The sequence below is a fragment of the Saccopteryx leptura genome, chromosome 2 (assembly GCF_036850995.1).
Source record: "Saccopteryx leptura isolate mSacLep1 chromosome 2, mSacLep1_pri_phased_curated, whole genome shotgun sequence".
NCBI lineage: Eukaryota > Metazoa > Chordata > Mammalia > Chiroptera > Emballonuridae > Saccopteryx > Saccopteryx leptura.
In genome coordinates, this window is record NC_089504.1 from 301,107,952 (window position 1) to 301,122,568 (window position 14,617).

The 14,617-nt window shown below is 43.5% G+C and overlaps 1 protein-coding gene across 4 annotated transcripts in view; it reads right to left on the reverse strand.

Annotated features, from left to right (window-relative positions):
• The window catches only part of CADPS2 (calcium dependent secretion activator 2), a 527,120-nt gene that overhangs the window by 354,588 nt on the left and 157,915 nt on the right, over nt 1-14,617 (reverse strand). For all 4 annotated transcript variants that reach the window (XM_066362568.1, XM_066362567.1, XM_066362570.1 and 1 more), the window contains exon 3: nt 2,651-2,983. In XM_066362568.1, coding sequence (XP_066218665.1) covers nt 2,651-2,983 — 333 coding nt within the window. The remainder of the gene's footprint in view (nt 1-2,650; nt 2,984-14,617) is intronic.

Below are 14,617 nucleotides of genomic sequence, written 5' to 3' on the forward strand. Positions count from 1 at the left end.
ATTTAAAAAGAAAAGACAGAGAAAGTAGACTACAGGAAAATAAAAGAGGGACTTTATATAATGATAAAGGCATTAATTCTGAAAAATAAAAAATAAAAAAACATTCTAAATGTGTCCAAACCTAACAGAGCATCAAAATATATGAGACAAATACAGATAGAACTAAAAAAGTCATAAACAAATCTGTTGTTATGGAAAAGCTCTGGAGGGGACCCAAGACGGCTGCGGAGTAGGTGGAAGCCACACACACCTCCTCCGGGTGCCAAACCAGATTTATAGCTAAATTATAGAGCAATCAACCCAAATTACCAGGTGAAGGGCAGCTGAAAAGGAGTATCATATCCAAGGATTTATGAAAGAAGCTACACAGAGCCTGATAAGAAGGGCGGAGATGCGGGTAGTGCTGGTTCTCCAGCCCTGGGGGGAGATATCTCAGCCCTGATATCTCAGCGGCACACGTCCCCCCTGAGGAGCATGGGGTTTCAAGCCCATGCCATGGTCCCCAAACCAGAGCACAGAGGAGCCTGCATAGCACCTAATAGCAAAAATCAGCGGTGGACGTTTGTCTGCTGCAAAGAGGAAGCAGTCTGCCAGAAATCCCAGGTGCTCTCCTAATGGGTCAACAAGGAGGAGTTTGCTCTGGGGCACTCACCCAGGGCTCTGGTGAGAAGAAGGTGACTCAGGGCATACAGAGCCATGAATAAAGAAAAGCCAGATCTGGGTGGTATGGCTCCGGAGAGAGATCTGGAGAGTCAGCTACTGAGAGGTCCCAGTCCCAGTCATCATCCCACACTGCCCTCAGGCACCATCTCCCAGGGTCAGGCACTACTGTTCTTACAGCACCAGCAGGGGGAGTGCACTGACACGGTCCTCCAAACTCTGGTGACAGCACCCTGCCAAGATGGCGTCGGCAGAAAGGACAATTGGCTGCACCCAACAGGGACCTGTGGTACACTTGTCCTCTGAGAAACTACAGGCAGACTCTCAGAAGGTCACTGAACTGTGTGGCCCATGTGGTTTTGGAACAGGGGCGGGGGGCAAGTTCTTCCCCTTCCCGCAGAATCAGCAGGGGCCACCCGCAAGGGAAGCCCGCCTTGACCTGTTTCCTCAAGTTCTGGTGGCCTCGTCCTACTTGAGCTCAGTACTGCAGAAAGGAGGCTGGGGAGGGAGGGAGCTCCGCCCAGAGCAGGGGCCTTTGGAGCAGGTATCCCCCAAGGCCATCCATCAGGGTCTCCGATGGCATGGAGGACATGAATCAGGGGAGCCTTCATTTTGCTTTAGAAGTGATCTTAAAAAGCAAGCAAAGGATTAATTTTAAAACAGAGTCAATAAACAAACTTACAGGCCTACAGGTATGTATGGCTGAGTACCAGCCAGCATCAACTCTCATGCATATGTCATACTCATTTCTGAGGTCTCTCTGCTCTATTGGACTTTGGCGTATGGAGAACAAATATTTTATTTTGCCCAGTTTGACTTCTCCAAGGTTTTTGTCTCAAATAACTATCCAATAAATATCTACTGACTGTCTGAATCTGAATTTTACTACTAAATTATGTTCATCAATATTTAACTGTATGAATGAGCTGTTGTTTCATTAAAAATACAAAGTCCCAGATGAATTTATCTCTTAGAAGAGCTTGGTTTTACAGTCGTCCTCTACTATCATCAAACCACCAACGGGTTTAATAACACAGTGAAACACAATGACCATAAATGCACAAATTGTTCACAGGGTTAAGGTGCCAGGTTGCTTTACTATTAATTAACTGTTAATTTATTCATCTTAAACGAGTCAAAGATTAGTAATGCAATGTAAAAAACATGGATAGAATACTACAATTCAGAGAAGTAGATCTGCAAAAAAGATTAAAAATAAATGTCAATGTGTATACAGTACAGAAGGGTAACTCTTCACGAACCGATAGACTTTCAAATACCAGAATTTTGTCAATTTAAATTGTATATTAGGGCATAGTTAAATAATTTATACCTCTGTAATAAGCAAACAAAATGCAAATACGGAAGGAATACATTATTAGACAAATCATAGGGACTGAAGATGAAAGACGTGGCACAAACACAATGTTTTATTCAGTTTTATATGGATGATTTGAATAAGAATGGAAAGGCAAATATATTATTGACTGTCATCCCTTTAAATTATGCAGCTTAGCATTCATGTTCAATTAAATTCTATCTGGTTAGGTTGAAGAGAAAAATTTTGAAATTTCAGTTACTTCCATAAAATTGCGAAAACTAGCATCTTATCTTTATGTAAGATTATTTTTGCACCGAGGAATAACTGTTTATTAGAAACTGCCAAGCTTCTTCAGATAACAGATGATTTCCATTTCACTATTTGAACATGTTCCACATATACCCAATAGACACAAATCTGATGTCCTGAAATAGGGCACAGGGGAACAATTATTTACCCAATAAAATGGACTGATATTCTTCTCCCAGTATCAAATAATTCTTTCAAAGCTTCTTTAAAATATCCCTATTTGACTTACTGAAATTCAACTTCCCTCAACTTTTCAACCAAAGCGATTATAGAAAGTAAAGTCCATCTCCATAGGCTTGTGAACACTTGACGTTCATTCTGAGTCAGGCAAGGAAATGAGGTATACCATGGACCACTTACCTGACATGCGTTATAAAGAAGCTGGTGTTCTAGTTTCTTAATACCCAGAATCTGCTGAAACATCTCATAGAGCTGCTCCTTGCTTAGAATAAGTTCCGACACAGCGCTAAGGGTCATCCTGTTTGGCTGCTTGCACGGGTCCTCCTCACCCCTGTATATGGCATCGTATTTGGCAATCCATGAGCTCAGCACTGTCTCCTTGCTTAAGCCATCAATCTCCGGCAAACTCCGCACACGTTTCTCTATGTTTTTTTTAAACACCTCTCTGAAGTCATTGGCAGAACATCCCCCACACTGAACCATTCTGGCCACTCGATCACTCTTCAGAAAAACCTGGGGGGAGAAAAAGAACAAAAGCCATGTATAAAAAAGAACAAAAGCCATGTATAACTAAGCAGGGACACCAACACCAGTTGCTTTTAGCAATCAAGCCAGAGTTACAACATTAAACATCTTACCCTGATTCAAATGTTTCACAATACATGGTAACTAATGACATAATAGGGGCCCCAAATCTTCTCTTCAAAATGTTGAAATATTTAGGAGAGAAAGTAACAAATGCTGATGAACCTATAAAATGATTCAACCTTGACTTACATGTCCTCCCACCCCAACACCACCGCCTGAAGGTCAGAGACATCTCTGCCAAATGACTCCTGTAAGAGTTGATTAAGAAAGTATTTGGAGATATGAACCAGATTTCCTCTCTGCACTTGGGAGTTCTGGCTAGTTCTCCAGCAGGGATAAGGTCCCCTAATGTTTGAGTGGTGAGCTGAAGGCCAGTTGTGTGGTAAGTCCAGTATCCAAGTTGACACCCATCATGTACAGTTATATACTGCTTCCCACCTGGGGGGTAAGGGACACCCGTCCCATCCCTGATTTCACCAGTCTTCCAACTTCTCACATGTTGCACACAGCTAGGAAGAATGCTTTTTGACAGAAAAGCAAAAATCTCTAAAGAACTTCTAGTTGTTCACTAATAGCAGGTAAAATATAAAATACAAACAATGATCAGTACAGAGAGAGATGCTCGTGAGAGGGGTAGGAAGAAAGAGTGATAAGTAATACGGTCATGTTACGTAAGAGATTGCACCATGATACAGAAATGCTGTATGTAATATTATTTTTATTGGAAAATATTTTAAGTTGAAACAAACTTATATAAATTTGTAATTAAGTACAGAGCTAGAACGCAAGATATTTTTAAAGTGCAGTAAGACTGGCTTCAGAAAAACTCCTAATTACTTGCTATTTAATACCCTAAGTTGGCAGGCATTTCATATTTTCCAACTTCTTCCTAACAGTCAGTGCTAAATTCCACCAAGTCATCAAACCACATTTCGGAAGCGAGAACACTAATGAATTTAAATATCTGGATTCTTAATTTCCCCTATAAAAAACCACACCTAAAGCCATACTAACACAGTCTGGTTACATGGTATTTAATTGGTGTTTACTAAGTGTTAACAGTGTGTCCAACATCTTGTTAAGTGTTGGGGTCACAAGAGAAAAGGGACTGAGGGCCCTGCCCTGCAACAGTGTATGCTCCCTGAGATGCAGAACAACAATAAAAGACAACAAGAGCAATAATAGAAACCTACGCAAAGGGAGGAAAAGCTAAGGAAAAACGTTATTAGCCCTGGCCGGTTGGCTCAGCGGTAGAGCGTCGGCCTAGCGTGCGGAGGACCCGGGTTCGATTCCCGGCCAGGGCACACAGGAGAAGCGCCCATTTGCTTCTCCACCCCTCCGCCGTGCTTTCCTCTCTGTCTCTCTCTTCCCCTCCCGCAGCCAAGGCTCCATTGGAGCAAAGATGGCCCGGGCGCTGGGGATGGCTCTGTGGCCTCTGCCTCAGGCGCTAGAGTGGCTCTGGTCGCAATATGGCGACGCCCAGGATGGGCAGAGCATCGCCCCCTGGTGGGCAGAGCATCGCCCCTGGTGGGCGTGCCGGGTGGATCCCAGTCGGGCGCATGCGGGAGTCTGTCTGACTGTCTCTCCCTGTTTCCAGCTTCAGAAAAATGAAAAAAAAAAAAAAGAAAAACGTTATTAACTCCTCTGGGGAAGGTGGAGAGGGGAGGGCATTGGGCAGAGACAAGAGACCTACAATTTGATTTGACCTATGGGTTGAGTGAGGGGCAAAGGGAGAAGAAAACACTTTTCATAAAAATAAAAGAACAGCAGAGAGGCATGCCACAGCATGACCTCTGACGGGAATAAAACTTTTCATACTGCAGGAGCCTTACACATCAGGGCGAGGGCAGCGGAGGCTGGGTCATGCAGACCAACTGGGACCCGCTGGCAAAACACAGTGTGGGTCACACAGGGAGCCGGCGTCCACTCTGGAAACCGGGAGCCAACGACGTGGGCAGCCGGCACGGCAATGTTGAGACAGAGACAAATAACCGGCAGTGGCATGAAGGAAGAGGAGAGACTGGGGTGTCGGTTACCAAAGGAGAGCAGCGGGCCAGCTGAGAGACAGGCAGCGCCGAGGGCAGAGGGCACAGGCAGAGAGAGGATGAACAGGCCAAGGTGATTCATAGAGTGTGAAAACTAAGGTAGGAAAAAACATTCTAATTTTATAATGTAGGAAAAAGTAATATTATTTACAGCTTTTTTTTTTCCTGGGGTACCCAGATTCTAGTAATCAAAAATAAAGACCGACGTGACACAAGCAGAACAAGGTATCTGTGTGTGTCTGTTTGATGTTTGTATATGGCGGTGGGTCATGGATCATTTAGTTTTGGTAGACGTCAGCTTTGAAGACAAAATACGGTATAAATAAACAGAGTCAAGAATAAAACTAGCCCTGGCTGGGTACTCAGTTGAAGTGTCATCCTGATATGCCAAGATTGCAGGTTTGATCCGCGGTCAGAGCACAAACAAGAATCAACAGATGAATGCATGAATGAGTGGAATGACAAGTGAATGTTTTTCTCTCTTTCTCAAATCAATAAAAAAGGAATACAACTCTATAAAATTCCTATATTTAAATGGTTGACAGAGAAAGTGGATCCAGGGGTTGGGTGGAGGGGTGGTGTCAGAATACCAGAAGGAAAAATATGACATATTAGCACATATGCACATATTAGCAATTAGGAGGAGAGATAACCTAGAGAGAGAGAGAGAGAATATAGAGTGCCACAAGAGAAATCAGCTGAAGTCACAAGAGAACTGACTGGTCTTTGTCACCAGTAGGTCACCTCTGGCAGAGACGGTTAGTGGGGTAGTGAAGAATGGAACCAACTGGCAGGAAGGGGGAGAGGACCAGTGGCAATGAAGTCAAGGCAGCAAATACAAACTGCTCTTTTAAAAAAAAAAAAACTTGAATGAAAAAGGCAGTGCGAGAGGGAGGTAAGCCAGACTGGAAAACTACACAAGGGACAACGGGGAAGACAACTCAGTAACAAGAGGCAGTTACGGTTCAGATGGCAAAATAACGATGGCAAGTCACGTCTGAGCTGAGTTCCTAAGAGGCTGTTCTCTCTCTCTCAGCACGCGACCTGGGGAGAGGCAAACCGCCCGGAGGCAGAAAATCCAGGCCCCAGTGAACTGAAGTCTGCCAAGAGCTACCTGAGTGGGCAAGAAAGCAAGTTCTTCATCTCAAATGATCAGGAGCTGACGCTGTCTCAGCTGCAGGATTGGCTGCAAGCTCTTGAGAAACCCTAAGCACAAACGCCCATCCAAGCCACCCCAAGATTCCTAGTCCTGAGAAACCTTGATAGTCTACATTGTTTTATGCTGTGAATTCTGGGATAAGCTGTCACACAACAATCAGAAATCCACTTGACTTCCTCTCTTACTCCTTTTGGGTTTCAGTACAGTTATTTCCTCAAAGGAAGCCCTGCCCCCTTTCCTGTCCATCATCCCCACCCTCTCACCTTGCTCCACCAGATGTGCATTTACTGTTTGTCTCCCAAAAGAGAAAGCAGAGGGCACTCACACTCTTTGTTTGGTTTGCTGGTGAATCTGGTGCCTAATGCAGAGCCTGCCCTCCTCCCTGCCACCACACACACTGGAAGAGGTCATTAAAGATTTGTTGAAATACTGAGGTCGCCAGTTCGAAACCCCGGGCTTGCCTGGTCAAGGCACATATGGGAGTTGATGCTTCCAGCTCCTCCCCCTTCTCTCTCTCTGTCTCTCTCTCTCCTCTCTAAAAATAAAAAAATAAAAATTAAAAAAAAAAAAGATTTGTTGAAAAAAGTAATGACTACCTACAGACACTGGGTTTTCTAAGGCTTGAGAGGTGGATTAGATGGGCATCTAGCTCACTGGTTTCCTAAGAGATGTCTGACTGTGGGAGTGGGACCAAGAGATGGGTGAATGCTCAGAAACAAAGTGTGAGAAGTGGTACAGCTGAAAGGCACGTGCTCCAGAGACAGAAGAGATTTTGCCCAAGAGAGGGAGGACAACGCCCGAGGTGCAAAGCAGAAAGGAAGGCTGCTCTTCCTCCCTGTCTCCGCTTTAGGATGCCCCACTGTCTGCCATCGGATAGGTCTGGGCACTCCATTCTGCATGTACGCCCCCTTCCACCCCACCACGTGACTCCCCAGCCCTCCCACTTCACTGAAGCTTCAGACTTGGATCCCCAATACCAGCCATCAGCTCTCCTTCCATGCACCTCTGGTCCCCTCAACTAAACAAGCCTCCTGTGGAATTCATGACTCTTCCAGTTACGTGCTCTGCCTCCTGCCTGCTGGCTTCGGTGGATGTCACAACCCTGTTTCCCTCTCAAACTCCTCCATCACCTCTGTGTTATTTTCCCAACAGACAGCTTCTCGCCTAAACCTGCTGATTCTCCCGCTACATCCTCTCAAATCCCTCTTCCTGCCCCAAGAGCTCTTTATCCCTCACTATGACTCAGTTGTTAACAGCTATAGTCCCTTAACTGGCCCTCAGCCTCTTACCTGGCCTCTTACCTCAGAAATTTTCCTGGAAGCCACCCCACTCTGATCATCAGCTTCCCAATATATCCTCTTCACCGGTATCAAACTAATATTTCCTTTAAAAATAAAAAATAATACACACACACACACACACACACACACACACACACACACACACACACACGATCAGTCAGCCCTAGCTGGTAGCTCAGTTGGTCAGAGTGTCATCCAAAAACACCAAGGTTGCAGGTTCAACCTCTCAGGGAACATACAGAAATCAACCAACGAACACATGGATAAGTGAAAAAACAATGTTTTGTTTGATGTCTCTTTTTCTCTTCCTCTCTCTAAAATCAACCAGTTAATAAAAACATAGAAAAATATGGTCATTTTCATCCTTCTCCAACTTAAAAATGTCTCCACTGACTGTCCACCCCAATCATCACAAAGGCCTCAGATCCTACTTCAACCGGCCTCACACCACCTCTCTGGTTTCATTGAGAGTCATGTTCTCTCCTTCAATCCCCAGACTCCAGTTCCACTGGCCTTTTTTTTCAAAAAATCCACACTATCCATCTCACTGTCACCCAATAGTATCTTTTATTAGTGACTCTTCAGGTCCCCCGCTCAAGTGACCTTTCTTCAGAAATTCGTTTCCCAGTCACGCGGAGTCAGCCAGAACCTGTGTCATCTGTCAATCCTAGTACCCTTTCTTTTTCCTTTTAAGTACTTAACCGCTTTGTCACCGTAGAAGATAAGTGAAGATTCTATTACCATCTTGTTTTCTTCCTCACTCGGAAGTTCCATGAAGCCAGCGACTGTTTCAGGGACACTATGTCTGCAGCACCTAGCACCAGGCCAGCCACAGCCAGCGCTCAGAAAATACCTACTGAAGAAGTACGTGAGGCAGAAATGAGTGGCTGAGATGGTTAAGCTAATAATTTCCTCATCCCACACAACTGCATACTTTTAATAATTAGGCAGTGAGGTTTACTGATTTTTAGTTAATGCATACACAAGAAAGAATTATAAGGCACTGGCCCGGTTTGTATGTACGCGAGAAGGAACAACACTTTAGGTAAAAGCAAGCACAAAGAGTGATGTCACAGAGAGATGTGAAATTAGTTTGATGAAGAAAAGGTCTATTATCTTAAAAACAATATTGTGTAATTCCCATAATCTGTGCTGCACTTACAGAAATGACAGTTTTTAAAAATAATTTTTCGAGTGTTAGTTATGAAACTATATATAAATGGTGGATTTAGTCTCACTCAGCATCAACTACCTCATTCCTGTATCCTGTCACGACAATTACCAAATCACAGGCAGGTCAAGCGCAGCCACAGGCAGAGACTGGTCCTAGAGCCGGTCTCCAGGCCTGGGGTGCACAAACACCGCTTTCTGTGCCCAGGGAGCTCGGTGCAAGTCTGTCTAGCGTACAGGTAATATGTTATTACACTGTCGCTGAAGCTGGCGTGGGAACTCAGTGTGTCACCAAACCCACTGATGAGCAAGTTTTCTGTCTTTCTAGAGCCCTTCACACATTACCTCCTTTTGTCCTCACTATCACCCTGTATCTTCTTTCACTTTCTTTTATAGATGAAATGGTTTAGGTTGAGTAGTGACTGGCTCAAGGTCACCAAGTCAGTGGAAGAATACAGAGGCATCCCTTGTCTTTGCGACCCCAAGGCAACATCCCTTCACTAATACCTTTCCTCCACCCCATCAGGGTTCGCCCCCAGCAGCCATAGGCCTGCTGGGTGATGGCCAACCCCTCTGGAATGACCAATCATTGACCTTCCTGCAAAAATGCCACCACTCACAGCCAATTCAGAATGGGGATCAGGAACCCAACCTCACAAAACTATAACATACTCCATATGTTACATTTCTCCTCATTTCAGGGTGTTTTAACTTACATGTGGTTCCTCAGTCTGGGCCCCATTAACTGTCACCCTTTCTATTCTCCTGCACAGCTCATACATAAGAAGTCACTACATGTCATGAGGAGATCATGGGGAACTAATGACAAAATTGAAATATGATGACTGTAACCAGAAACTACGTATGCAAAGGATAAGTCTGCTCAGTTGTCCAAATAAGACTTCAGATATACTCAGCCACAGAGGTACCTATTGTTCACGCGTTGCTTTGGATCGGAACTCTGCATTGCTTCTTTGATTCAAAAGGGTTGTGTAATGAAGAGAAAAACATTATCTGCTCGCCAGATCACTGTGGCTGTTTATGAGATGGCTCCTGGGAACGCTGCCAGTATGAGCTCAGCCGGGAAAATGCTGAGAAAGTGAGGAGCCCCGCTCAGGAGATGCCTTTCTCTCCAATAATGCCAAACAAAATAATGCACTAATTCCCATAATCTATGTTGTCCACAGAGAAACAATAACAAACTTTTAAGCTATTTTCAGGTGCTAGCAATTCATGAGGCTTTGTAACAGGGATGAGTTTAGTCTTACTAGAGAGCAAATAATGTCTAGTTTCCCAAGATTAACACCAGGATTTTTTACTAGGTCGGCTTGCATGTCCAAAGCCAGTCAGTGGATTCCCTGTTGGCACTATATTGTGCCAGTCTGTTCATCCATCTAGGTCTCCCCGACCTACTTCCCAGCCCTCTCTTCCTTTGCTTCCGAAAACATATTTCCAATTTTAATAAACAGGAATGCTTGGTTAACCTCAACTTTCCAGTTTCCTCCCCCATACCTCATCCACATGTCCCATAAATATTCACCAAAGCATACTATGAGTTGGGCGCCATGCTTAATGTTGAGGATTTACTGATGATCTAATTACAAAGCTTGCTGCCTTTACAGAGCATACAGTGGAGGACACAATGACACATACAAAGATGACTATGGCTTGATGAACACTACAGAGGATTTTTGGAGCCACAAAAACTTGAATCTAGTCGAGGAGGTCATAAAGGGCTTCACTAAGGAGGAGAGTGGAGAGCTGAATGCCAAGAGTTTGAAATGCAGGGAGACCAAGGGAGTGTGCCTGGGGGGACACAGCTGGTTTGAGTGGGTTTGAAAGGCTCCTTGGGTTGCAGTGAAGGGCAGAGAATACAGTAGAAATACAGGAGGATAGAGAGAAGGGACGGGCTGTCATTAAGCCTCAGAAAGGCATTGGGGCTTTGCTGCAAAGCCATGGATACCATCTAAAGAGTTAAGTCAGCGCCTGGCCAGCCAGTGGCACAGTGGATAGAGTGTCAGACTGGGATGCAGAGGACCCAGGTTTGAAACCCTGAGGTCACCAGCTTGAGTAGGGGCTCATCCGGCTTGAACGCAGGGTCGCTGGCTAGAAGCCCAAGATCGCTGGCTTGAGCAAGGGGTCACTCGCTCTGCTGGAACCCCTGGTCAAGGCACATATGAGAAAGCAATCAATGAACAACTAAGGTGCTGCAACAAAGAACTGATGCTTCTCATCTCTTTCCCTTCCTGTCTGTCTGTTCCTATCTGTCTCTAAAAAAACAAGAGTTAAGTCAGGGAGTCCCATTATAAAGACTGCATTTTGAGAGCTAAAATTTATTCTACGGGCTTTACATATATTAACCCACAACCACATAAACGAGGTCTTAGTACCTATTTTAAAGGGGAAAAAAAGAAAACAAAAGCAGGGAGAGCCTGACCTGTGGTGGCGCAGTGGGATAAAGTGTCAACCTGGAACGCTGAGGTTGCCGGTTCGAAGCCTTGGGCTTGCCTGGTCAAGGCACATATGGGAGTTGATGCTTCCTGCTCCTCCCCTTTCTCTCTCTCTCTCCCCCCCCCCTCTAAAAATCAATCAATCAATCAATCAATAAATAAATAAAGCAGGGAGAGGTGAAGACAAACACTCAAGGTCACACAACCAAAACCATGGAGGAATGGAATGTAAGCCCAGAGTCTTGCTCCAGAGCCTCCCCTTCATCATCACGCAATCAAACTTGGCGATTCATCAACTGAGGGCTCATTAAACTGAGCTAGAGAGAGCAAAGAATGGATGGATTACAAAGAAGCAGGAGGTGGAATGGACTGTTATTCTACCTCCCTGTGAAGCTTCCCACAGCCCAATGCCTCTTCTTTACTCTGAGCCTTCTCAGCATGTTGCCAACCCCGAAGGTATCAAACATACGGGTCTTTGTCTGGTAGCAACTTCTACACAGCACCGTGTATCCCTGCCCCACCTTTAAAGCGTCTGTCGGGCCTGGTATCATTAGATATTCAAATTTTAAAGGTAATCACCAGGTCTTGATGATATTAATGAACTTGGGAAAGTTGTTGACTCCAAAGGATGATGTTTTGACTAGTGTGGAAAGAAGTTTTCACTGATCCGATGTAAAGAAATGAACATAAGGTTACAGGGTAATTTTAATAAAGCTAAATTTATTCAATATTTTAATACTAAAAATCATAAGTCCAAAGTCTCTTCTTTGTAATACAATGCTATTAACAGTAAATGGTGGGTTATATATATTTTTTTGGTTGTAGAGGTTGATATTTCTTGGCAAATAGCTTTAATAGGGCTATACTTTTTTATTGTATTTATATAAAATATATTATATATTGATATATTATATACTGATTTTTATTGATCAATGAATTCCAAAAGTTTGGAAACCACTAATTTAACCAATCCTATTCCCTTATTTATCAAACATGAACATATCATAACTTAAAACTGACAGCAAAGGAAATCTAATTTTAAAAGTAATTTATGTAAGTGATACACCTCTAGACCTTTATCTGTACCCTGTGAAGCAGGTACTTTCCAAGGACCCTTCCTTAGAAGTCATTTAAGTCCCTTAGAGCAAACCTAAACTCCCCAAACAAAGTCTGTTGTTTTCTGTGAGAGGAACTGAAATAAGTTTTTAATATCCAAATGAACATGAATGTAATTTGAAAAGTATAAAACTATACTTTTAGAAAAAAAACAACAACCATGCATACTATTTCTATCACCTTATCAAAATTACAATCTTTTTATAAAACTTATTTTACAATACTAATGACAGATCCTTTCAATCTTCCTTTATGGGTACTTTCCAACTCATGGATTATCTTAAACATCCCTAAACTGATGACAAATTCTCCTTAACCCTGTAACTACAGAATTTACCAATCCACATACTCTTGAGGGTAAATTTAAACGGAGAGATGTGATCCCTGGGCCCAGTGGGGCTTCCTTCCAGTCTGTGTGAGGCTGAGACTGAGCCCTGAATGAGAAGGAAGGTCACATTCATGGTGGAAACGGAGCCATGGCACAGTGGGTATGAGTTTCTAACGCAAGCATATGTATTCATAGGAAAGAAAAGATACCTCCTCTTCCAGGCCATCGCCTCACTCCGACCCTATCTCACTCAATGTGAGGCACATGTCACAATAAAGGATTGTTTACTGTCGGTTTTAAGTTTCCATGTCTCCAAATTTGGTAAGTAAAGGAATGGAATTTTTTTTTGTGTGTGACAGAGTCAGAGAGGGACAGATAGGGACAGACAGGAAGGGAGACAGAGATGAGGAGCATCAGTTCTTCGTTTTGGCACCTTAGTTTTTCATTGATTACTGTCTCATATGTGCTTTAACCAGGGGGCTACAGCAGACTGAGTGGCCCCTTGCTCAAGCCAGTGACCTTGGGTATGTCTCCTGGAATGATAGGAAAGTCTGGCGGGTTCCCGGTTGGGCTACCTCATTCTGCCTAGTCTGTGAAGCAAAGTTATTGTGGGTTTTTTTTCTACATCATTGTAATGATATAGAAAATAAAATATAAAAGCTTAAGTGTTTTACATGTGGAGTCTCATAATAGCTAATGTCCAATGAACCCTTGAAATGATTTATCTTTATTATACAGAACAAGCAAATCACGCTCCTGCTTTCTTAAAGCTTTGCAATATTCCAACTTGCCCAGTATACTTCTGTCCACCTCACCTCCACTTCTCCGCCACTCCCCTCCCATCGGCTGGGGAATGATGGGACAAGAACCAGGGCAATCAGACCTGAGTGCTCAGGATGTGACACGAGCTGAGACTCCGAACTATTCTGGCTTGGTTTCCTTGCTTACAGTGATCTGACGTTGCTGTGATACTGCCACGACATCTGAGAGCAAAATTTATACCAACATTTTGTTATGAGAATGTCCAAACATACAGAAAAGCTGGGTGATGGGAACTTATAGGGGCTTGGAAATTACTGATTTAACAAATACCATTCCTGACTGACCAGGTGGTGGCACAGTGGATAGAGCATCAGACTGGGACACAGAGGACCCAGGTTCAAAACCCCGAGGTCACCAGCTTGAGCCCACATTCATCTGGTTTGAGCACAACTCACCAGCTTGAACCCAAGGTCACTGGCTTGAGCAAGGGGTCACTCAGTCTGCTGTAGCCCCCTGGTTAAAGCACATATGAGACAGTAATCAATGAACAACTAAGGTGCCGAAATGAAGAATTGATGCTCCTCATCTCTGTCTCCCTTCCTGTCTGTCTGTCTGTCCCTATCTGTCCCTCTCTGACTCTGTCACACACAAAAAAAAATTCCATTCCTTTACTTACCAAATTTGGAGACATGGAAACTTAAAACTGACAGTAAACAATCCTTTATTGTGACATGTGCCTCCTACCTAGATTCTACAAATAATACTGAAGTCTGGTTTTTCTTTCACCTATCTATCCATCTCTGTTCACCCAAATTATTTTTGATATGCATACAAAATAAATTAAAAATGTGATTTTTATATTTACAAAATGATCCACAATGAATTGGAAAATAGTAAACAACAGTTTTCTGCTAGACTTAAAACAGACCAAGAAACTTTTGCTTGAGCAGATGGGGGATGTATTAATGTTGATGGGGGGAAAAAACTAATTTTGGGAGAACGGATTCTTTTAAAAACTAAGTCATTATATTTTCCACAACACTATACCAGGATACCAGAGAATGAGCTGTTACCCTTTCCTATTTTAGGTTTATAAGGCATGAATCCAGAGAGTAGCAAGTTCTTTACTCTTGATCAGCCAAGAGCCTTTACAGCAGGAAACAAAGCTCCAAATCAAAGTGGAAAACGGAAGTTTCTGGAAAGTAAATCACTCTTAAAAGCAAACACT